We start from the raw sequence: 25,824 nt of genomic DNA on the forward strand, positions 1-25,824 counted from the left end.
TCGAAACTGCAATTCGATATGTCGATAATGGTTTTCTGAGTTGTAAGCCCAAAGGATTTGGAAGTATTTACCAGCGTTACGGAGGAATAAACTCTCTTGATCTTCACCACCGTGTGAACCTCAAATCCCACACAAAATTAAGATATATTAAGGGCCTGCATACTCCTGCACCAACTTGAAGTTGGCGCCATTATAGAATCGATCACGAAAATGTCCCCTCTCTTGTTTTGTGCTGCTATATCGTTGCCAACATTCCTGATTGCTTACTGCACTTAAGGAAATTTTTTCTTTCGAACAGAGAGTTCAATTATCAAGTTGATTTTTACACTTGGAGTTGGTTCTTGATGTTGATTACTGTGATTAGTTCGAAAAGTAAAAAGTATGAAGAGTGTAAATGTTACATACTCTGGAGGTACGGAAGATTCAGTTGGCGACATTGTATGTAAAAGATCACGTTTTCTGCAAGTCGTATGGAATTGGGTGCTGTGAAAATAGTTATATTGTAAAATGACAATGGCAGAAGATACTTCGATTGATATATGTTTAAATATTAATGCTTCTCCTCCAAAACGGGAGGATGCACGTAAGGTAAGTGTGGTGGTTTAATATATTCCATTCGCATGATATTATAACCTAACTGTAATTCGCGTGGTTTAATGGGTTAAAAGTTACATAATTCGTAGTTCGTAAAGCTAGTATATCTGTATATGATTACTAGAACTGCAATACAAATTAAATATTTAAATAAGTAAACAATTATGGGCTGACATGACATACTTTGCAAAAATAAAATAAAAAAATCAACACACAATACAAATCATCTGGTAGAATAATTAGGGTTCTTGAGAAGTGACGAAAACAGTTAAGAAGGTTCTTGTGGATACCTATAAGTGTTTTAGCTTATACTTTGTCACTAATATGGAAGATTTGCTTTATGATACTGGCTTAGTAATGCCATTCATAATGTATTGACACCAACATGCCTTTAACTCTTTATATAGTTTTTGCACAAAATGTGGAATTGCAAAACATTATGCTTCCTAAACTGTTGAACTTTACTTTCACTGAGGCCTGAAAGTAAGAACTGTGTGGTAAGTGTTGGCTATTTCAAATTAATAAGCTCACTTGCCTAAGAGCAGAGAAGTGATATGTATGCCATATCAGTTCTTTGTCAGATGCAGTTATAGAGGGAAAGGGGACTTTGACTGCCCAATGTTTGTTCTGCATTTGATTCTCTGTACTTACAACTTTCTGGTGAAATTGTGTGTGAAGGATGCAAGCCAAGTTTGAGCCAAAAATATTTTTATTCCAAATAGTCCAGTTTTAAAATGGATTCAAGCGCATTACTTATTCCCAAATGTTGTTTGAAGAAATTATAATAACAAGTTAAATTTAACTTAACCTAGATATTAGTAGCATATGATGTGGAAATTCTAGTAAATGTACAGACTTTTTGCAGTATGGAGCAGGCGCTAGTCTTGATGTAGCCACAATTTTGCATCAAACTACTTGATGCTCTGTTTTGTTGTGTCTGACTGAAATATTGTTACATTTTATCCTTTGTCTGTTTTTAAGGGAACTTTTTGGTATTGCTGCATTCATTTTGAGTTTCAAGATGCATAAAAGAAGTTTGCTTGTTTGCTGTTATTCTGTCTTTCAAAAATCTGATCCTTTTGCAACAATTTAAGAGCATTGAGAGTCTGAACATTATACTGATCTAACTTACTATGTGTCACATGTAAACTTGTCTGTGAAGCACAGGTGCAAGTTTGCAATTGATCATAAAGAGAAAATGTATCCACTTATTCTCCTTCATTTGTAATACTTGAATTTAGTTTTCCTACATCTTTGTGTTTTTCTTGTTTGTTTATGTGGGATGCTTTTGTAATTATAATACATGTGCATAAAATATTTTCAGCTGAGAGATGCAAATATGACCTTGAATAAATAAATACTATCATGTGATAAATATTTAGTAATACAAAACTGCACTGTAACAAACATTGGAATTTGAAAACTGCTGGTTATTATTGCATTCAGTGATGATCTAATGGAGTATAATCTCAACAAATGATGAAATATGTTTCTTATTATTAATCAGGTTATGTATTACATAGTTGAGACATCATACATATTAACAATAATTCAGAAGAATTATAATTGTTGCGCACAGAGTCACATCTGATTTGTTCTTTTGTGTTCATTATGGCATTCTTATTGGTTTCATCATATTGTAGAATGCTGATTTGTGTGTCTATGATTATATGTAAACTTATTAAAATGAATGGCATTATGCACATCTCAGAATATCTGTTTTGTTGAAGAATGAACTATTGTGTGTGGAAAGGGTAGTGTCATCGGCATGTAAAAATGTATACAACACCCTCATATTACTTTTGTTACCGCCGTTCATACTGAAGCTTTACATTTCAGGTACCATTTCCTTCTTGACAGAAATATAACTTTATGTCTTGTGATTTTCCTGTGTGTATTCTCTCACACAAGTTTTTAAATGGTGTGCATTTGTTTTTAATCCTACTTATACCATTTCTAATCAGCTGTTGCTGTTTTAATTATTATTATTGTTTTTGTGTGTTGCTATGAAATTGATAATGTGTTTAGAATTTTCTGGTTTGAATCTCAGGCAAATCATTTGCTTTCCCGAGGCTTTCTTTTAGTGTCCACAGACAAATGTAAGATCAGTATTTTTATTTTTACAGTTTCCTAGTCACCATCATCCTTCTTTTTTCTTTTCACTTTGTGTAATCCTTGCAAGAATAAATCACTTATAACACGCACAGACCTAGATGGATGTAGTTTGTAAACTTTATTTCCTGACGTCTTTATAATAGCAATAATGCTTGTGTTAATTATTGTAAGGATATAGTATGAACTTTGTGTTCTGCGTTTTGTGCTGAGTGCGAACTATAATACCTGGGCCAGGAAAGTGGTGCAGTAGATGACCAGTCTTTGCATCCTGGAAGGCACTGTTGTTTCCAGACCAACTCTCCTATTTAATGGGTGCAAGGGACTATTCCTTGGAGCAAATCAACCCGAGTGTGAAGCTACCTGTTGTCATCTCATTCTGAGGTTAAGAATGAGTAACTTACTCCATCACCTCATTTTATTCTAATGGAATGCTGAAAGTTTTGAAGGATCTATGTGTTTTTCCATTTGTTAAATTTGTCTTTTATTTGCGTAGCAACTCTTAGGGCGATAATGTGCTTCTAGCTCCTTCCTAATATGCAGTTTACTCACAGGCAAAGGAGCTAAAGAGGAAGCTTGATGGCACAAGTCCTGTTGAACCTGCCATTGCTTCAAAGAGACAGAGACCATCTGTGAGGGAGAAGACAGCTGAAGAGAACATTGATTCAAAGCCACAGGGATGGATTTCCTCGTTGTTTGTCAACAATCCGGACATCCCTGCATTTGCCCACCGTGTTGTGAAACCAGTCTTGGAGCCTGTCTTCTCTTCACAGAGTTTCAAAGATCTGTCAATACATCCCTTCACAGTAAGTGATGCAGGCTAGAATCTGAACAGAATGCACAGGAGTTATGTTATCTGGCCTATAGTGATTCACACGCATCCGTTCAAATTGTTTGTAAGGGTGGCCTATTCTAGTTCTTGACTTGGAATTCTCCATTAAGCAGCAATTACTCAGTTCTAATTACTGGAAATTCTGACTAAATTAGCAAACACATTTCCCGATACCAGGTGACTGTCATCATACAGGGCGACACAGTACTACGGAAGACATGTCGGCCACGTGTGGGTTGAGAACCCTGTGTTCAACAGAAAAATGTATGGCATGGCAGAATTTATGTCTTGCTGCTATGTTAACATAATCATTAAGAAAGTTGTTTGGTAGTTGAGACAGTTGAAGAGCATTATTTTTTGACTGGAGTTGCATATCCGTCACGTGGTTTCTTGTGGAACATTAGGGCACCTGCCTGCTCTTTTGCAGGTGTCCAACCTGGATCAGAACCTGGGCCTGCAGAAGCTTACGACCGTGCAGCATAAGGCCATGCCTGTGATTCTGTCTGGTAAAGATGCGTTGGTCAGGTCTCAGACTGGGAGTGGCAAGACGTTGGCATTTGCACTGCCAATTGTTGAGGCTCTGCAGGCCGTGAGGCCTAAAATATCAAGGGCAGATGGAGTTCAGGCTGTTGTAGTGGTGCCAACCAGAGAGCTGGCTCTGCAGACGTACGAGTGGTTTGTCAAATTGGTGAAGGTAAGTACATAATCAGAATTGTGTCGATGAATCAGTGCATGTAGACAATCTTTATGACTTGTCTTCATATCTGTTTACCATCTGAAGGAACATAAATGTCAGATTTGAGGTTTTCACAGCGTAGAGTATGAAGATTTCTGTCTTCTGGGTTGTTGCGCTGTGTAGTATGGTCAATGTTTACCAACGTTTCAGAGGTCATACTGCCTCCGTCATCAGGGCGATTCATCGGAGGCAGTATGACCTCTGAAACGTTGGTAAACATCGACCATACTACACAGCGCAACAACCCAGAAGACAGAAATCTTCAACATTAATGTCATTAATTATTTCTCCCTGCTTTATTAAGTGCTTATTAGAATTATTTGTAATGTTGAGATGGGGTTAGTTGAGTGTAAACTTTGTTTGTAGCCATTCACGTGGATTGTTCCTGGATACCTCGTTGGTGGGGAGAAGCGCAAGGCAGAGAAAGCTCGTTTAAGGAAAGGCATCACTGTGCTGATTGGTACGCCTGGACGTCTGCTGGACCATGTTCAACATACAAAATCGCTGCAGTTCGATAAAGTTGGCTGGCTTGTTGTGGATGAAGCAGACAGATTGTTTGACATGGGCTATGAGAAGGATGTTGCCAGGTGTGTGCAGCGTTGCATCCGCATTGCAGTGATCATGTGTGTGTGTGTTTTGGGAGATGGTCGTGACCCCTGTATATGCTCATTTCAGTCTGATCGAGGCGCTTGATTCACAGCAGAGGGGAAGTCGTCAGACAGTGCTGCTGTCTGCAACATTGTCAAGTGCTGTGGAGAGGCTTGCAGGTTTGACACTGAAGTCTCCAGTGTTTGTTGATGCTGCGGGCGATGAGTCCCTAGCAAATGACATGGTGATCCCAGAGAGCTTGACGCAGTTCTATGTTCTGACGCCCGCCAAACTAAGATTGGTGACGTTGTCTGCCTTCATCATTTGGAAATGCAACATGAGCAGTCAGCACAAGATGCTGATATTTTGCGCAACACAAGATATGGTGGACTTCCATACTGAGCTCCTGGCACTGGTGTTGGGTGAATCTGACCAGGTGGATTTTGAGTTCTTCAAACTGCATGGCAGTATGACCCAGCAGGTATGCAAGATGCACTGAGCAGCACTGGAAATGAAGATGGCTGTCTTCTGGGTTGTAGCGCCATGTAGCTCCTCCATCAGCATGGAGTTAGCATCCCTGAAAGGCCAATATACTTCTACCAGACTACACAGCGCTACAACCCAGAAGACGGCCGTCTACATTCTTGCTGCTGTAAGAACCTCAGGTATTAAAACATATAAAGTGCTTGTAGTAATGTGCTCTGACATGAATGTGCGTGCGTGTCTGTTCTAGGAACGAACGGATGTGTTTAAAACATTTCGAGCCGCTGACTCCGGTGTTCTTCTCTGCACGGTAAGTTTGAATACATATTTCGGTTCCTGTAATTTGTATGACATTCAGAACTGTAGACTTTGCTTCATACAAAGAATTGGTGAAAGTTACAAAATTTCTGTTCTTTGTCTGGTATTGTTAGGCCAATAACCAAGATGGATGGAGGATAGGCCTTTATCAGGCATTTATCTACCTAACTTTATTAAACTGAGTTACCATAATCATGTTAGTTTGAAGCCGCTTATAGATAAACGTCATTCATAGGTCAGAGCAATTACATTCCAAAAGAGGGGGCTACTTGAGACGTATGGGTTCGGTTAGTTTACGTTTGGTTAGGCTAGGTTAAGTTAGGTTAGGTTTGAGTGAGATGTGTTATTTTATATTTTGGAGCTGAGTAGCTAGCAGGTTAGTCCGGAGGCAACACTCCCGTCTTGTACTCTGGAGGAAGCAAATTTGAATCCCAGCCGTCTGGCTGATGATTTTTGTGGTTTTGATTCTCTCCAGAGAAGGGTTTTTTCTTTAAATAGGCAACGACCACGTTTCTTGAAATTATTATTCGTTATATTCCCATCTCAGTACATTTATAACATCGACGTTTGAAAGAGCGCGTTAAATGACCCAATAATCAGACAAGAAAAATGCCTGGAATTTCAGTTGCCGTCTTTCGACAGCACAGCTGTACTAACTGAAGTACAGGTCTGTTGCACGCAGCCCGTAACAGCGTATCACAGTAGATGATGCATTCGAAATGGGTCTCTTCTCTAGGGTAGGGCCACAGCCTCCCATCAAAGGGACCTGACCATGATCTGACCATTCCCACCTTAATTCCAAGGATACGATGCGTGGAGTTTTACCTCCACGCCTCAGTACGTATTTGTAATGTGGTGTTTAGTCGTCGGAGCAGCTGTACCCAACTTGAAGTGCGAACTTTTCACCTTTAGATTTTCAGTTCGTGAATGTTCGCTTGTAATTGGTGTGAGCCGTACGGAGTCTTGCCGCGCCAATCACGTCACAGTTGTCTGGTGTCAATGACCTTTGCGTGGGTGGGGGGGATTCCCCAGTGTTGCGTTCTCGCTCAGAAACGCCGGCAGGTCTGATTTTAACCAAACCTGGAATGTGTAGACAAATGTTAACAAAACCTCGTATCGATCGCCATTTTGGTATTTTAAGAGCGCTTCACAAGTGTTGTTTAATAATGATTCCTGGTTTCTTTGTGACAGTTTTAGGATGGTTAATTGGCAATGATTTGGAAGAAAGTTGTTTCGGTGTATTTTAAGGTAAATGACTCATCATTTGGTTGGAGGGACTGAGGAAAACGTCAGCCAGGATAGTCAGTCTTTGGGGAGTTATAAACACCGGGGCTGCTTGGCGCAATAACGGATATTAAATTGAAATAGCGGGCAGGGTGCGTGCGCCAGGCGCCTGCCAGTCAGTCTAGACGAGTGTCACTGCTCAGGTAGACGATGTCCTTGCACCCGTGATTAAATACAGGCGTTCTTTTTTCTTTGATTCTAGAGATGGGCAAAACGGGTCTTTACGGAGACCGATTCATCCGCTGTAATGACCCGTTCATTTAACTCGTTCAATTATGTATTAATCATACATATTTCTGTTCCGTTGGGTTTGGATTTTTATGTAGGCCTAATTACATGTTATTTAAAATCCTGTAGTATTATTTTGATAATAGACTGTGTGATTTTACGTACGTGCATGTAAATGCGTATTAAAGAGAACAAGAAAGTCACTAAACCAGTAAATAGATGGGTAATAAAATTAAAACTCGTATTTTTTCAAGGAAATTGCAGAAGAGTTGTACCTCGTGTCCGTTTCTTTTAACGTTGCTATAAATAAAATCGATCGAAATAAAAATATCTGACTCTTTAATTAAAAGTTAAGGACCAAGAAACGTCCTTGTAGTAGCTTATAGCTGTATAGGATAGATGATAATTATATTTGTATCCAGCAAGAATTTAACCTGTTAAATAAAACCCTGTCAATACAAGTGCGTCGGATTGCGATATCTTCTTAAATAAACAACTTCGACGTTGAATGTAAACGACGAAACTGGGGACAGAAGATCGGTGAATGAAGACCGATTAGCGAACATTTATAATGGAGATGGTCTCTGTTAAATGTGAACGAAAAATTTAACGATCCGTTTACTGACTGGCGGATAATATGATATTATTATTATTATTAGTGTTCTGTCTGACGACAGGTCCATATGAACAGGATCCTTCCATCCTTTTCTCGGACTGGGACCTGTTCATATACGTTCTTGGCAGATGATCCAGAAGTGGTATGCCATTGCCTTCTTCTGTGTGTGAATGGAGTAATTGTTGGGATGCCACGGAGAAACCGGGGAGCCCCCGGAGGAAAACTCCGTGTTGCCTAGACCACGGTCTTGCCCAACACAAGTTATAAATCTGAGCACTACCGGGAATTGAACCTGGTACCCCAGGATTACAAGGCTAGTGTTCTGACCGCTAGACCACCGTGGCGGTAATATGATATACCAGAACGAAATGTGAAGTTGTATGGACGTGGCTAAAGTAGGACTTTGTAACAAACATCCAGGTTACCAAAGCTTCGGACAGCCATAAGCCGTTTCCATCTTCCCGTCTACATGGCGTCACATCCCGGAAGTACATAATCGTCGTCCTCACCGTCATCAGAGCCGTAGATCTCACAGAGTGATAAGTTAATTGTATTAAGTGGCGTTCATAATTTCGCAACCTTCGGCTCATTGTGAACTAGGCGTTTTATTCGTCCATAAACATCGTCTGGTAGGCGTACAGCGTGCAACTCGACGGCGCTACGTGAAACGCGATAAATCAAGTCGGTGGGGTCTGATTCGTGCCTAAAATAATTGAGATTTTATTAGGGAGGTTCCCACAAATTCGTGCTCCCTACTGTTCAGTGCGTTTTGTAATTCTAAACGCTGGGCTGCCATGTCACGTGCTTGCTGTCCCGCTGATAGGTTTGGCTGTCCATACCTCTCTGCTGCCTCACACATCACGCGGCAGGACCACCATCACGCGAACCCCTCCTCCTTGAAACAGGCCACGGCAACTGATTCTTCATTGCTACGGAAGAAGAATATTTTTCTGGTGATCCAGTACGACACGAGCTGTGGACGTACCGGGCTTTAAATCTTCCGATTAAGGCATTTGACGCTAACCGAGTAAACTTGTACTTGTGTCGTTTAGAGGCTCGGCGCGTAGTGTATAAAATTTCCACTCGTAATGGTGCATTCGTGCCCAGACATTGCGCCATGAAGGATAAGCCGACGCCTCACAAAACTGAGCATTCAGAAGAAAGTTCGAGTCTTTGCCGTTTAATCGATGTAGAGTGGTTAGAACTTCTTCTTCGTTTTTGGAAAGTCCCGGGTTCGGATGTCTGCCCAAAGTCCGCTTATTCTGTCTGACGGTTTTCATGGTTTTGCTCAGTCCCTTCTGTAAAATTTGTAGAAACTACCGTAAAGTAGGCAACGACTTTTTATCCCCACAGCCTTTGCAATTCGTTACTCATTAATCACGTTTTCATCCGAAACTGTATAACCTCAATTCTAAGTGTTCATTTAATTAAATATCCAATCCGTCATGACAAATTTCTGACATTTTTCGAAATGGGTAAAGAAGGGAACTTTGTCTGTGTTGGGCGGATACACCGTCGGACTAGGCTTTGGCACCGGAAAACCGCAGAAATGTAGCAGCGCTCTGTCGCTGTGGGTAGCCAGCCAGCCTCCGGGCACAGACGGCTTAGCGCGTCGCGCAGGTAGTGCAGAGGAAGTCCGGTATTTGGCGGGAAAAGCCGGAGAAACTCCCCCAGGCCTCCTTGACAGAAGTCCCATGTCAATCTTATGGACAGAACTTCATCTAGACTCAGTCGTTATGACGGAAACTGAACTATCAATCTGCATTTGGAGACGGCTGCTTCCGAATGAAACGATACGTTGAAGAGTTACGATGAAATACGTGTTTTCTTTTTTCGAATCCTGTAAGTTGCATCAGTTCGTTCATATATCTGTCTTTTGGCTAGGAGAATGACTCGTTAGTCCTCAGTGTTGAAGGCCACTCGACCTTCTCACCTTTGGTGGAAGAGGAGTCGCATTCAGGTTTGCTGCTGAAGTTTCATACGGTCTGGACCAACGGTTTTTAATCTTTTCGGGACCCCGGCCACGTTCGCTCCTATAGACACGCGGGCCGCGAATTTATGTATCAGGACACTTTGTTGGGATGCCATGGCAGTTTTTTTTTCTTCAAATTCTTATAAACTATGCCTAATATTGCAAACAGGTTTACATATCGATATCGTTTTCATTAGTGGGGCACTGCACACTGCTTTCGCTCAAGTAATATTCAGATAGGTCTCTCAGGTCTCATTTGTTTTGAAATTCACATACCCGCCCCCCGCCCAAAGTGTTAATTTAATTGTATGGAGTGGCAGGGTATTAGAAAAATGTTCTCCGGTTGCACATACACGGGCCGCGGGCTGAGAACCCCTGGACTGAATCTTATAGAAGAAAAAATATCTGATTTTAAAAAATGGAAATAACAGTCCTGTGGTCACCCCGTTGACAGGACGTGGCAGCAAGGGGCCTGGACTTGCCCCATGTGGACTGGATAGTGCAGTTCACAGCTCCTTCTACCGTCGAAGATTATGTCCACCGAGTGGGTCGCACCGCTAGGGTAGGCACGGCCGGAGCTGCACTGCTATTTCTGACGCCGAGTGAGGTTCCGTTCATTCGGCAGTTGGAGGACCGACGTATCAGGTAACAAATCAGTTTCCTTGCCGGACATGTAATGAAAATTAAAATTCGTTTCGTGCGCGTAGCGTGAAGTCAGTAGCTTCAAAATATTAAGGATTTCAAAACCCAGTCGAAGTCGAAGCACTGAGTGCCCTTATAAGATAATGCAGGCGCCCTCGATCTATGTATTCATTGTTCTTTATTATTCTCTCATCTTCTAAATCGTGTTTTTCTGGATTACACTACCATTATTTCTGTAGCTGATAGCTTTCTTCTTTAATTAACGCACTAATTAAATGCGAATTGTGATCAGCAGAGTCTTCGTCAGAAACCAGTTCTGCTGCTGTTATCAGATGACCCCGAGTGGCTATAACGTACTGTTTGCAAAGTCTGAGAACAAATTATTTGTTTTGAAGTTAGCGACAGACGTGTACTTCTGAGGACATTTCACAGATCTGATTCTTTAATATCTGAGAAGGTGGTTCCAGAAGAAAAAGCTCTGCATTGTGAGAGGTCTACACCAAATGTTCATAGTGGCCCGTTTTTATTAATGAAAACAGCGACTTTCCACGTAAATGTAATTAACCCTGTACAGCAGAATTCTACTTGAATAGCTGAAACTCATACAATTTTCCTTACTCTTTATGAACCGAAGGAAAGGTTTCTTATGGTTTCTACGTGCTAGCCGCTGTGTCCCATTAAATGAGTTCATTTTCCCATGTCCTCTGTCTCTCTTCCATCCACATTTTTTTTGTCATTCGTGTTTGACGTCTGAATAAGTTAATGTCAACTGTGGAGAGATGTTTTCCTCTCTTGCTGAATGTCGTGTTTGTTACAGGTTGCAAGAACAGACGATGGACGTCTGTTTGAAGAAACTGCGAGATGCTCACAGTGGCCCGGTAAGTGTCCCATATTTCGTGCTTGTCGCATAAGTTGCTGTGCTTTGCAGTGCATTTCATCGTTCTGTTCTTTTCAGTCTGTGGAGGCAACTGCGACTGGGCTTCAAGCACGCTTTGAAACCGCGGTATTGGAACAGACGCGGTTGCATGACCTGGCCTGCAAGGGTGAGAACAAATTATTAAATCTTATATCCCAGCGTTTCGCGTTCTGTCTGACGACATTTGGTCTACTCGGTCTCGAGCCCAGAAGACATGAACGCCCGAACAGTACGAAGTGGAATTCTTGTCTGAAGGTTTTTTTGCGAACGGAGCTCAGTGTACGACCTTGGCTTTAGAGACTGGGTCAACTTTTCGGCTAACATTGCGTTATCCTTCTTCAGGGTGCATTGTTTTCCGAAGCGATGTTTAATTCTCGACACTAGACGCGTTTCGTTACCGAAAGCCGAAAATGTTGAGTACGAAGCGGAAATATCAGAAAGCGAAGCAGGAGTGCAGGTGACAGGACAGCGATAGCAGAAAAACACTTGAATGTCGCGAGTTGTTGCAGTTTGCAATACTTTTGTGAATAAATTAACTTTGGCGACCCTGTTAATTCGTGAAACAGTTCTGTTTCCGTGGCACAGTTGGGCTCATCATAAATGAAGCATCTTTGGTTCCTTTTATCCACCTCCTTTGTTTGTTTGTTTGCCGCCATTAGAATCGCTCTTTGTGTTGATTCCGTGACCGCATTGCGTGCCGGAAGCAGCCACTGCACACCGGAAACCAATGATAAACTGAACTGCCCATCTTTTCATTATGCCTCAGCCTTGTGTAGTCATGCGGTTGCAATTCACCTGCCCGCCGCAATTACACGCACCAGGGATGTGCAGCCACGTTTTCCTCGTTGAGAAACTTTCTGTACCCGGCATTAAAAGGCATGACCTTTCCGGGTTTTCTGTTCCAAAACAAGGCCACGGGGAATACGAGAAATGCTCTTCGTCTCGAGCCAAGGTCACATACTCGTGACGCTGCCACCTCAGACCCGCGTTGTGATGATGGACACCCCTGACACCGCTGTTGTTTGTTAAACAGAAAAACCGCGCGTTTAGGTTCGCAGCGCACACAAATGCGATAGAGAACAAATCCCAGGAAGTGGCTTTAAACGCGCCGGTTAGTGCAGGGTATGCGGAGTATCTCGCTGATGAAACTCAAAATACTAAATGAAGGCAGTCAAGTTAAGTGCGTGCGTGCCTTTGTTTGCTTGGTAGGCTCCTACATATGCCACGGTGGTCTAGCGGTTAGAACGCTGGCCTTGTAATCCTGGGGGTCTCGGGTTCGATTCCCGGCGGTGCCCGAATTTATAACTTGTGTTGGGCAAGGCCATGGTCTAGGCAACACGGAGTTTTCCTCCGGGGGCTTCCCCGGTTTCTCCGTGGCATCCCAACAATTACTCCATTCACACACAGAAGAAGGCAATGGCAAACCACTTCTGGATCATCTGCCAAGAACGTATATGAACAGATCCCAGTCCGAGAAAAGGATGGAAGGATCCTGTTCATATGGACCTGTCGTCAGACAGAACACTAAATAAATAATAATAGGCTCCTACACGTGCAACAAAAACAATAATAACAATGCCACATCTTTATGTTCTTGGTATTGCGATTCCTAAAATCTTCGGAAATAAAATACGTAGGCCTGATGGAATTAAGATTGAAGATTTCCGTCTTCTGGGTTGTTGCGCTGTGTAGTCTGGTCGATGTTTACCAACGTTTCAGAGGTCATACTGCCTCCATCATCAGGGCGATGAGTATGAAGATTTCTGTCTTCTGGGTTGTTGCGCTGTGTAGTCTGGTCGATGTTAACCAACGTTTCAGAGGTCATACTGCCTCCATCATCAGGGCGATGAGTATGAAGATTTCCGTCTTCTGGGTTGTTGCGCTGTGTAGTCTGGTCGATGTTTACCAACGTTTCAGAGGTCATACTGCCTCCATCATCAGGGCGATGAGTATGAAGATTTCTGTCTTCTGGGTTGTTGCGCTGTGTAGTCTGGTAGATGTTTACCAACGTTTCAGAGGTCATACTGCCTCCGTCATCAGAGTATGAAGATTTCTGTCTTCTGAGTTGTTGCGCTGTGTAGTCTGGTAGATGTTTACCAACGTTTCAGAGGTCATACTGCCTCCGTCATCAGAGTATGAAGATTTCTGTCTTCTGGGTTGTTGCGCTGTGTAGTCTGGTCGATGTTAACCAACGTTTCAGAGGTCATACTGCCTCCGTCATCAGGGCGATGAATTAAGATTGTGTGAGCTGTTGCTAGCAGAATAAAACCTGAACTGGAGTGCCTGAGGAAAGGCAGCGAGGGACATACCGCACTGCTGCGCGGAGAGGTTCGTCTTTTGAGACGCCGCCCGACTAATGAAGACATGGGTCGCCCTGACAGGTATTTCGTCTGCTTCCAGCAGCCGATCCGTTGTTATCAGTCTGTGGTGTTTTGCGGGTCGCCGAGATATGTCACCAGGTCGCGGAGTGCTTAGACCTTCTCGCTCCGGAATGCCATAGCGAGTTGCTGTTAGGAAGTGAATGTCTTCTGTTTACGATGTTCACTGCCCTTTGAGGCGGAGGGATATGAAATATTTGATGTAATGTACGAGGACTAATTTATCTGTCGAGAGACGTGACGCGTTTACGTGGTGGTCGGTGGGAATAAATGAAATGAAATGGCGATCCTGAGGTTATTTGGTCAGAAAATGACCGGAAGAAACTGCGAGGCGGAAAAGTAATTTGAGCTAATTTAAAACCGTGCGTTAGTTTTTGGTTGGCCGTTGTGCAATTCTCTCCATCCGTCTTTCAGGAAACTTTTGTAGGATGAACCATTCTTGATACGTTTCACGTCGTTTTATTTGAGTTTCTAGTGAAGAGTTGCAGATGAGGAAGAAACCCCCGTTCTACTTCGAACCAATATGAAATTTGTTGATTAAATTTCGGATGGAACAAGCATACAAGGAGGTAGCGGCCGCCTGTGGAAATCTGTCTTCATTTCGGCCCGATTTAGAACGAGCTACAGATCTAGAAGGGCGGGCGTTTTTTGTCTTCATAAAATTTGTGTGAAGAAATGGTTTGTTAGTTCCCCGGCCTTCCGAGGTTTGTTTCCCCTCCCTCGTTGCGCTGCTCGCTTCGATTTCCAATGTGTATGTGTGTGTGTGAGAGAGAGGGGGGGAAGGGGGGGCGTGCTGGACAGCAATCTGCACTCCGGACCTGTCAACAAACATCGCCCTAAAAAAAGTCACACCTCGTTTACCAGAAACAAATGATGGCCGACGCGCGAACTGCATCGACGCCCTGCTATCGATAGTGTCGTGGGGTGTGAGGGGAAACTGTACGATATACCTACACTGTTTGTCTTGTGGACAGACCCCAACATTTTATTACACGAAAGACTTCGAATAAATCAAAGAACGGACCGCAAAGAAAACTGCGTGTTCATCTAGCCCGTTGTGGAAACACTGCTAAATTCTTATTGCTGTAGGTAGCAAAACACCTTATTCCTGTGATGATTTTCCAGTCACTGTGAGAAGTGAATTATGTTTCCAAGGTTCGAATGTCTCTTTCTAGCCTACGTGTCCTGGGTTCGGTTCTACGCGAGCTACCGGAAGGACGCCAGGACAGCGTTCAACTTTAAGCAGGTTCATCTAGGTCACTACGCGAAGAGCTTCGCCCTCAGGGATCCTCCGTCCGCCATCGGGGGAATTGGACGCCAGCAGTGGCAGCGGAACAGGTAAAGACTCTTCCTGCTTCTGGTACTTGATTCGATTCTCGTTGTGTGCATTGTTCAGAGGCGCTGGCTCGGGTGGAAATTCCGATCCGCTGAAATGGATCGCGTCGCGTCGGACCGTTGCTTCGAGATTGATGGGCCGCCTTGATTATCGCGTTAAAGCATGACATGGCTGTTATACAGGGTGTCTAGTGATTTCACCTTCGTTTTAGCGTTAAAGAATGACACGGATCTTATACAGTGTGTCCAGTGACACCGCGTCGATGAAAGCCTAAATCGTGACGCGCCTCTTTTTAGAATGTCTGATGATTCTTCTTTTTCGTGTCTGCGTTAAAACGAGGCTTTTGTGTGTGGATGTGTGAACTTCGTTTGGAAAGCGTTGGACTTACCGAACACGCTGTGCAGTACGGGCGTGCCTCGCTCTAAAGACTCGCTTCCATGCTGCTTTTTGAATTAGAATAATTGCATTCAATCTGTTTTTTTGTACGAGAAACCTTGACGCAAGCAGTTGCTACGCTTGGAGCGCCATTTTTCCGCACTCTAAGCACAACACGGCTTCCGTTTGGCCGAGCTTCTTAACGACGTCAGCAGCTACGGAATTTTGTTTTATAAACATTTCATTAGATAAGCCATTACCGAGAGTCATGGAGCTTGGGATTCCATGATAAGAAGTTATTTTCTGAATATTGATTAACTGACTGCTGTCCAGGAATTAGTTAGGCGAATAGGAAGCTACTGACAAATGTTGAGAAAAAACAATAAGAAGTTTTAATTTTCCACCACACCCATTAATATTAATGACTACGTAATTAAACATTTACGCTCTGCTTTGTTTCGTGCGCCCCTCCATACCTCGGAGTTGCCATTTCACGTGGTATGAAGGCAATTTAATCAGGTCACTGATATTGGGCGGAACATGTAGCACGGGGGAAACGTTAGTCAGGCAAGTGAAAAAAGTTTGGTTTGAAAAACGTGAAAGGAAGGGTTCAGTGATCGTGCTGTTGAAGAACTTTGGAGGGAGGGTGTGGACTGGATGAATCTGGCTCAGTAGCGGATTAATGTAAACATGAGAATAAATCTTTGGGCTCTGAGAAGAACCTGTAAGCTAACCATTTTCAGCCATTATTGTTTCTGTAAGTTTTTAAACGTCTCGTATTGGAGCATCTGGGCTGATGTTTTGACCTCCGTCGTCATTTGTCTTTAAACAGCAGACTGGGGTTGTAGAAATATTTAATGACGAATCATGAAGCTTGTGTTATAACAAAGTGCTTCCCCAGGAAGGATCTTGCATTTTGCACTTCAGAACCTTCGGACCCGTGTTCGTTGCCCGTTTCTACGTGTTTCTTACGCTTTAGCGTAAGCGAAGAACACCTGATGGGCCCTCCTGTCAATCGCGTTGAAAGTGATCCTGGATTACACTGTTAAAAGAATGACCTTTGATCGAATTCTTCCGACAGTGACCTTGGATGTCATTAATTCTTTCGAAACCGTTGTTGCATTTGATATTCCCATCGTCTCCCTGCCAACATCATCCGTGGTGTGGCACAAAGAACGCCTTTGGAATTTTAGTGTACTCCAATGAGTACACATTTTTCAGTCTTGTTAATTTTGAACTTTGGTATGGAATAATCACGTGTTTTCTAGCCACGGCATAATCGGTTATAGTAAAGTGAGCCCTACATCGCCGTCCCCCCCAAAAGCGTGTCCAATAAAATGTATATTGCACTGCTAATTTCTTCGTACATTTAATTACTGCCCGCGGGTTATCGACGCGACATTTGAGTGGGATGCGCTCTGGTAAGTAAGGGCAGAAACATGTACGCGACTATAAATGGAGATTTCCCTTGGAAATAAAACTGGTTTGGAAAATTAGATGAGGAAAAGGGAGACGGTAGCTGATGAAATTTAGTCCCTGGGACTTCTGTACGCCCTACGATTCTCTATTGTTTGTTTAGTAACGCACGCAGCGCCCCACCCTTTTCCCAGAGAAATTAGATTTACTGTGGCGAGCTCACAGGCCTGCCACTCTTATTCTCTCAATTTCCCGTTCTTTCGGGAATGTCGCACAGCTGTTCTGTTTAAAAACAACCTCATTCTGTGGTGAGTGTTGGCTTACCGCATTGCACTATGGTCTGGGGCAGACCTTGTGCGCTGTCTTCTAGAAGCACGGACAAGTGCCTGGTCAGAAGAAAGAATCGTAAAGAATGACTACGATTTCAGTAGAAATTAGGAGTGGGCCTATAAGGCGTAGTTTACCGCCGCCGGTGTACCATGTGGTAGTGTAGGCTCACCAAGAACTTCCCGATATTCTGCATCATGACTTCCTAAAACTGTAGGCCTCACCAAAGTCGGCAGTAAACACTCGGCGTTCATGAAGATGGTTGTCTTCTGGGATGCTGCCAAGTGTAGTCTGGTACGTCTGAAACGTCGGCCAGTTTCTACCGGACTACGCGGCGCAACATCCCAGAAGTCAACCATCATCATGCTCGTCGTCGTCGTCAGAACCTGAAATCTCACATTCGGCTCTTGTGATCGGTCAGCTGCGTCATTTTAGCGAGGAAACATCCTTTCCGAGTGCCCTTATTATTGTTCTTTAGACACATTTTGATCCAGATTTACAACAAATCTTGCTGACGAAGATTTCAATCACGTCCGACTGCCAGTATTTGTGATGAAATTCGGTAACTAGACGCCACTGTTTGTTGTGCACTGCACGCCACTGAGGCCCGTCTCAGAGATTAATATTTCTTTACCGATCTTTTGTTTCATTACGGGAGCTAAAAGGAGAGCCCGCGGCACCCCGTCATGTAACAATGTGACGTTAATAACCAGTGCCCCGCGCTGGGGTCACCCACTGCAGGAGCAGTGCCTGGCTGGCTGTCAGGTACTCTTTCCCCCGTTCTGTCTCTCTGTATTTCTGCATTTCTTATTTTCCTTCGTTCGTTCGTTCCTTTCCGTTTTATCTTCCTGCCTGTCAGTGTATCTGTATTTCTTGTGATTCTGGTCCACGGCGTCGCAACCCACCCTGGACGTCTTCACCGTCGTGAGAACCTCGTTCTCTTATAATCCTACTTTCCTTTGTCGATATTGATCTTGTAGGCTGTACTGCCTGCATCGTCAGGGGTGAATTGCAGTTTGTTTCGTCAGAAACACTGGTGTCTACCTAGAAGTCCAGACGGCGTTACAGCCCGGAAGATCTACATCGACGTCTGTCTCAGTTTCTCGACATTCTTCATTCGTTTCTCTCGGCTCTTCCTTCCCGCTTACAGACACGCGCGTCTTCTCGTATTGTACGAACTCCTTCATCGTTGTATTCTGCACTGGAGCACCGCGGTGTTTGTTATTAAATTACTTTCGTAATTTTCGGAGTCCGGCCCCATGTTTGCCGTGCTGTGGAATCGACGTCGGACCCACATTCTGAGTTCTGTTGTCCTTTGTTTCAGAGCTAGGACGCCACGCGATAAAAAGAGATCCAACTCTGGGCTCGAACAGGGGTACTCAACGGCGACACATTTGGTGACGTCAGAGTTCTCCAGCGGACTGGAGTCTGTCCGCAAAAAGAGACGCAAAGGGAAGTTGTGAAATCAATAAAGTGGCTTGAGCCATAAAGCTTTGTGTTTCTGATCGCACCCCAACTCGTATTCCCGCTCCGCTCCTTAAACTTGAACTTCTTCGTCTCTGTTTCCCCTCACAGCCGTTTGTGTTTCAGTGTTTTATGTTGCAGGGTGTAGGTGCATGCACCACGTATCGGGTTTCTAATCCGTGAAGAATGTTCGATTGTCGACCTTCATTTCGCGTTATAATCGATAATAAAGCGTGTCAAATTAAAACAAGTTTTCAGGGCTGCTTTACAAATGACACGGCGCCCTATTGTCAACTGTTTACGGCTCACAAAGAGGCTATTAGACCGCAGGTTAATGAGAGTTTCGCTTGATTGATGGCGGGGAGCATCTGGTGCGACCACGTGAGAAAGGAAGAGGTGTATAGAGCCACCTGAACCCAATCAGTAGTGTAGACCTGCGTCTCGGATATTGTATACTTTCTGTTCTTCCAAAGTATTACCTACTCAGTTGTTATAATCGTCTTGACAAGAGATCCAATGAAATTTGTACACGTTTCTTGCCTGAACGCAAGTATTCGCCATTTTTCGTTCGATTTCAGTTAATAAGGGGCATTCATTTTCGATTTGTGCGTGTGTTCTGAGAAATTGTTGTTCTCTCTGCTTCTGTAAGCCTTTATTCCGTTCGTAACAGCAAACAAGAGGGTCACATCTGTACTGGTTGTTAAGACCAAGGCTCTAGGGACGGCTTTAAACAGATTTTTCTTCGTTTTTGGATTAAAAATGAATCTGTATTAATTTTGATATAATTAACTTTTTTAAACTGAAAGATACGTGCGAGGAAAACATTGAGAATCTCTTTACCTCATTTATACATATATATATATATATATATATATATATATATATAGAGAGAGAGAGAGAGAGAGAGAGAGCATGACTTAACAATTGAAAACCATGGGAAGAATTATTATTAATATACATTGTTTTCGAAATTAGTCATACAGCGTACAATGCCGCTATTTAAAATGGCATGGTTTAACCGTTTCCATTTTACGCACGAGATATCTCGCCAAGAAACACGGCTTTATCGTCTGGATTTGTTCTTTGACAAGATCAGTGAAAGGAATGCGTGCCAGCGCCAGTCTACAGTTAAATCTAACCATTCGTGGCTTTTCAACAATAAGACTTGCACGTTATCATGGAAATATATACAGAGAGAAAAACTTTATTTTACCAAAACTCGTCATGAAAAGGGTTAATAAGGTTTAATCTCCCAACCCACAACATATCGAGTGGTTTGATTAACGGACGAATCCCGCGACAAATGCTGATGGATTGTGTGAATCGAGTATTTTCCTTTTGTGGCGTTTAAATACGAATCCACATTACACCTTGCACTAACTATAATGCAGAATACCCAATTGCGAGACTGTTCGCTTATACTGCAGAATACGCACATAAGAAACTATGTATATTAGCAGGAAGCATAAGTTAGCGGGGTTTCACTGCAAGAAATAAGTTGGCCACCGATTGTATCAAGCTGCAAATAGCATTTACGATCACATTTAAATTTGCAGTGAGACTCCTTATTCTACATCCAACAGCTCCGCTAAACCAATAATTGTTAGCAGAATTTTGGAGTTACTTTTCGTTTTATTGTCACGTTTAGTTGCAGAAATCTGTAGTTGGTCACTTCAGATGTGGAGCTGGGTCAGAATTTTGATACCATAGTCGGTTCGGCGTTGGGTTCAGTCCGAAATTTCTTCTGGTGGCCACTTCTGCAGTGGAGCCTACCAGACCACCAGGTGCGTTCAGAATCCTGCTACCACTGTTCGCTCATTGTTGTGTTGGAATCAAACGACTGGAGCCACAATAGGACCTGGAATGCGCGTACTGCTTCTGTTAAAACATCTTCCATTCAGGTTTTTATTGGTTACAAAACATTAATTGAGCGCTGCTACGAGATTGCCTCCAGCGGCCGCATTGTCTCCAATAATTGAAAACTTTTGTGGGTCTGTGCAACAATGGGGCTACCTGTCGTAGCGCCAATCACATACTCTCTCGTCTAAATCAGCTCGGCGGGGGGCGACAGACGTTTGGATTTGATTATAGCACGAAAGCATGCGAGATGGAGTCCAACTTATTAGTGGGATAATGAAGGCTGCTGTGTTGGTCCAGCACAAAACATTATCTTTTACACATTTTGTCAGAAAAGCCGTTTGCTGCTATGGTAAAGTCACTGCCCGTGAACTGTTCACACCGAAGGGAGGGTCCGGGTAGGTGTCCCTCCTGATTCGTATTTGGTGAAGTCCCGAGTTCGATTGTCCTAGGATTCGACGCTGTATAGGCTAGTCTGAGTCGTGAAATAAACCCCACGTAAATAAAAATAAAACTTATTTACCGTGAATTTGGTTCCCATCAGAAGTAAGAATTCTTGGAAACTTGGATATCAAAGGATGACCCACACAAATAGTTTATCGCGCCGAAAGAACATTCTAACTTAACTTAGACTAGCTTTGCTCATGCTTATTATCTTTATGGTAGTTAAAATATACATATTTAATTAGCATAACAAAAGCCGCCCTAAGAAAAATTAGACCGTGATTGGGTCATCCCTTAATACGTCGGTAATCAGTGGCATTTCTCTTCGACAGCGCTGTACTCGGACCGTCTACAGTGTGCACTGGCAATGAAGTAACTTGAAAGTGAAACTGGCCATGTCCATCTGTGGCCAAGGTCTGGAATGTGTGGAACTTTATCTCCACGCTCATACACGCCTCATGGCGTCTTCTCCAAGGGCACGGTAGTCTTGTCTTCTAGCCCTTCCGAGTACGACATTTCGCTTTGTTTCCGTGACTTTCTGTCTCACGCATTTTTGCGTCTTCCTACAATGGAAACTTCCAGTTCGCGTCTCAGATATTTTCACGGTTTTCCTCAGTCTTCAAAGTATCTTAAATGGCCAACACAATTTAAAACTCTTCTGTCACTAAGTCATCCTACGTCTTATGGGCACTCTGTATGGAAAGTAGTTGATGCTGTGTCGTAGATAAATATGACAAGTAAGAAGAAAATCCCGATTTGTAACGTACCGGAGGAATGAGTGTATTTTATGAATTGTAATTAGTCTATTTTTTCTGCGCAGTGGTAACTATGTGTACCAGCTATTGTGACGCTCAGTAACTCGGGACTTAGCCCCATGCGTTTCGCTCGGTTCTCGAAATAAACATCGATGTTTCCCTAGACATTAATGAAATGCACTGAGTCTTCCAGAACAAAGGTACAGAATTGCATTGCCTATGTAAGAAATGCATACAAAATTTAGCTCGAAAACCTGCAGAGAAGGTCTCAAACACATAAATTTTGTGTTGGATTCATCTGGCTGTGTGCAGGTAATGAATCTTCGGGTTACGTTGACGACAGAGAATTTCTTCACCAACTGAGTGAAAATCAGATTCTCAATACGAGCATTGTTCCGTAGATTCTCGGATTACAGTAGTGTTGTGTTGTATGGAACAGACAAGGCTCGAACTGAGAGGCTGCATGTTTTAACACTGAAACAGCAAGAACAAGTGTCGCCCCCTTCACTCAAAGTGGCGCGGCGTTAATCTAATTAATTATGCGCGGACTGCATTGGATACACGCCAATCAATTACAGTACAGGCACTGTTCCTGTAACTGGCTTCGCGCCATCGCCATGTTTCTTTACCAATAAACCTGCTACCAGTTTCAGCCATCGTAATGAAATTCGCGAGTCAAAACTTTCAGGAGCCAGGACTTCAGCTTTCATTGGTGTTTCGAAGGCAGTGGATTAGAATCTGTGGCCGGAAGACGTCCTTAAATGTCAAGGCGATCATACCGATTTTACGGGAAATAGACTCGACGTTTCGCTACGGTACAGTCTGTTCCTCTTTTTGAGTTGTTTGCTGTTTTCTCTTTTTGCTATTTTCCAGTTATGAACTAATGAATCCTCGGGATATTTCATGAGAGTTCTCCGGCGCGACATTAGGCCATAGTGAGGTCTGTATCTACGCAGATAAAACGTTGAAATCCATCCATGTCCAAAGCGGTGCCAGTTTAATCTCTAGACTAAAATAGCAGCTCGGAAAGTAACCCAGCGTTGTTCCCCTCGGCTGACAGGTGTCATCCTCACAGTGTTAAGAAAGGTTCCAAATAACGCTTAACAGAACTGTTTTACGTAATGTAGTTCTTATACTTCTGTAAGGGCGTGGGAATTAGGACCACAACCAACATCTTCACCCCTCGTGATATCTCAAGTCTCGGATACGTTTCCATCTCTGTCAAGGTCTTGTCGATGATCGCTTTGTTTATTCTTCTCACGCGAGCTGTTGAATGTCGTTCATACGGCCGCCGCCCTGTGAAGTAGGAAGCTGAAGATCCGCGTTCTGCCGCCGGTAGCTAATTAAACTGCTTGGGCAGAGCCTGATTGATGTTGCGTTGCGGGCCACAGGTTGACATTCCCTGATGAATGGCGCGGCTGATGGCTCAGGGCCCGGGCAGCTATTCGTCTTTTGTTCGCAACAGAAGCCTGGTTAATAGTCGCGGGTTAATTAAAGCGGCCCGGGGGTTGTGCGGGCGAAGTCCTCCCGCGGGATGTGAAGCTCTGCTGCTACAGTGGACGTCACCTCAGTTCCGTGTGACGCCGCCCCTCAACCTCCGTTCCGCGGGTCGGGTTCAAGTCTGCCGGTAGCCATTTTATTAGCCGCCCATTGTCTTCGCTTTAGTGGCCCCAAGGCGAAATCACTCCACGTGACTTGAACCGGCAGGGAGAAACAAGAAACGCGTGTAGAATTCTGGCTAAGAAACCCGGTAGCAAGGAAAATATTGGAATTTTTCTTAAGGAAATACGTTTTGTTAATGTGTTTTAGATTGAAGTGACCAGGGTAGGTGTCAAAATGGTGGTCATTCTTTTACTTCCATAACATAGGGTGGTATTCTGTATTGAATAACTTCATTGTCTGGGACAAAAATCTTCATACTGAGGAGAATATTTCATCCTGAGAAAGAATACGTAACAAAGGAATGGAGAAAATTGTATAAAAAACATTAAATTTTAAAATATAAAAACCTTTAAAGCTCAGTGGTAATTATGTGTACCACCTGCTTGCTCGTTCAGCAACTGTGCATTTTACCCACACTCACTTTTAACGGAGATCGCTTCCTCAGTTCTTAAATATTGCTTAGACAATTTTCGGTTTCAGAGGCTAGTCTTAGGCTGCACATTACGTTAATAGGAACTTCAACCAAAATGGATCAGATTAATGGGACATGCAGTAGGCACGTGTGAAATAATAAATACATGAGAAAGTTTGGTCAGAAAACTCTAATGGAAGACATCATTTCGTGGTTTTGTCATTGAAGGATATTATTAAAATGTGAAATAGAGAAGTATAGAGTGAGGGGGTGGACTGTATTAGTCTGCCTGAAGATGGGGTTAATTTGTGGGCTCTGTGAACACTGTCAGAAAGGCTGGGAATTTTGTTTAGCAGCTCATGAACGCTAGTGCTCGTAAGCCTTGCAGAGCTGGTTCCTTCCTCCGCACTAGCTCCAGTTAGTGCTTATAGGCCTACGCATTAAGAACGACCCATAGGCCTGCGTGCCTTCCTTCTTGCGGCACAGATGATAGTCTCATAAATCCAAATCATCCTCCGTTTTTCTCAAAGGTTTTTGTTTGTGTATCAGCTTGAATTGTTTTGAAGATTTCCGTCTTCTGGGTTGTTGCGCTGTGTAGTCTGGTCGATGTTTACCAACGTTTCAGAGGTCATACTGCCTCCGTCATCAGGGCGATGAGTATGAAGATTTCTGTCTTCTGGGTTGTTGCGCTGTGTAGTCTGGTCGATGTTAACCAACGTTTCGGAGGTCATACTGCCTCCGTCATCAGGGCGATGAGTATGAAGATTTCCGTCTTCTGGGTTGTTGCGCTGTGTAGTCTGGTCGATGTTAACCAACGTTTCGGAGGTCATACTGCCTCCGTCATCAGGGCGATGAGTATGAAGATTTCTGTCTTCTGGGTTGTTGCGCTGTGTAGTCTGGTCGATGTTAACCAACGTTTCGGAGGTCATACTGCCTCCATCATCAGGGCGATGAGTATGAAGATTTCTGTCTTCTGGGTTGTTGCGCTGTGTAGTCTGGTCGATGTTAACCAACGTTTCAGAGGTCATACTGCCTCCGTCATCAGGGCGATGAATTATTTTGCTTTTGAGAGAAATGAAGTTCCCACTTCAGGTGCTCCATATCACACACAGCCTTTAAGACAAATGTTAATGCGTGGATCTTCTGAAATAAGCACGACCATTAGTGCGCTGGGTGTCAGAAAACTGTGCGGCCGGAGCGTGAAGCTATGCCGCTGTCTACTATGGAACAGCATGAGTATGCAGTCCGGTGATTGTAGGCTTCGTGCCGCCCTAATTGGGGTCACAGTGACTGGACATTTTGGTGGTCTGTAATTTAATACCGCAAAACGGGGCTGAAGCTTCTTCATTCATCCTAAGCGACCGAGACGGAGTCTTTGCCTTCTCGCCTCTTACTTGGTTTTCGTTAGTCCTTGTACAGTAATTTCCTGTTAGTACCATCAGGCACATCACGACAACCTCCTCGTGCGTCCACAGTTTTAGACCTGTCTTATTGGACGTTATATAACCTCTGCAGTTGATACAGTTTGTTTAATAAGGTACGATACATTGAAGATTTCTATCTTCTGGGGTGTTCCGCAGTGTAATATGGTAGATATTGACCAACATTTCAGAGGTACTAATTGTCTCCATCATCATCAGGACAATCACTCATATGATAACCTCCGAAACGTCGGTCAGATATATCAGACTATACGGCGTGATATCCCAGAAGACAGCCAACTTTTTACACGTCGAATTATGAACGTGAGTTTATTCAGTGTGTGTTGGCCGAGCTTTTGTGACGATGGCGATGAACTAGAGGAATTAAGTAGGCTACGTGCAAGCTGCTCTCTCTTTAGTTCCGTGGTTTATTTGAAACGCCGAACGCCTTGAGGGACCAGACACGCACCCCAGCACCTGTCTCGTTTTCAGGACAAACACTCGCTCACTGATATTTGGTAATTTCAATGCAGTCTAATCTCTGGGACTTAAAAAGCATTCGTTTATCTCGCATTATGTAGGATCTGTGTAATACAGAACTGCATAAATTTGAAATATAGTTAGCAACTGCATGTTTTAGGCCTGTTTGAACGCCG

The 25,824-nt window shown here is 43.4% G+C and overlaps 1 protein-coding gene across 3 annotated transcripts in view; it reads left to right on the top strand.

The window, feature by feature from the left end:
• The first annotated feature begins 384 nt into the window (after positions 1 to 384).
• Positions 385 to 25,824, top strand: part of LOC110838979 (ATP-dependent DNA helicase DDX31) — a 108,157-nt gene continuing 82,717 nt past the window's right edge. The window contains exons 1-11 of one of the 3 annotated variants that reach the window (XM_087353030.1): positions 411 to 588; positions 3,261 to 3,512; positions 3,966 to 4,232; positions 4,641 to 4,861; positions 4,950 to 5,343; positions 5,596 to 5,655; positions 10,218 to 10,408; positions 11,223 to 11,283; positions 11,361 to 11,448; positions 14,875 to 15,037; positions 18,478 to 18,643. In XM_087353030.1, coding sequence (XP_087209156.1) covers positions 508 to 588; positions 3,261 to 3,512; positions 3,966 to 4,232; positions 4,641 to 4,861; positions 4,950 to 5,343; positions 5,596 to 5,655; positions 10,218 to 10,408; positions 11,223 to 11,283; positions 11,361 to 11,448; positions 14,875 to 15,037; positions 18,478 to 18,616 — 1,917 coding nt within the window. In that variant the 5' untranslated portion in view covers positions 411 to 507 and the 3' untranslated portion in view covers positions 18,617 to 18,643. Of the gene's footprint in view, positions 589 to 3,260; positions 3,513 to 3,965; positions 4,233 to 4,640; positions 4,862 to 4,949; positions 5,344 to 5,595; positions 5,656 to 10,217; positions 10,409 to 11,222; positions 11,284 to 11,360; positions 11,449 to 14,874; positions 15,038 to 18,477; positions 18,644 to 25,824 lie in introns of those variants that run through there. The other 2 variants (XM_087353039.1, XM_087353043.1) reach the window with 2 other exon arrangements.

Source organism: Zootermopsis nevadensis, unplaced genomic scaffold (genome assembly GCF_977971745.1).
Source record: "Zootermopsis nevadensis isolate Lab colony 2312 unplaced genomic scaffold, Znev_1.0 Znev_ptg000002l, whole genome shotgun sequence".
Taxonomy (NCBI): Eukaryota; Metazoa; Arthropoda; class Insecta; order Blattodea; family Termopsidae; genus Zootermopsis; species Zootermopsis nevadensis.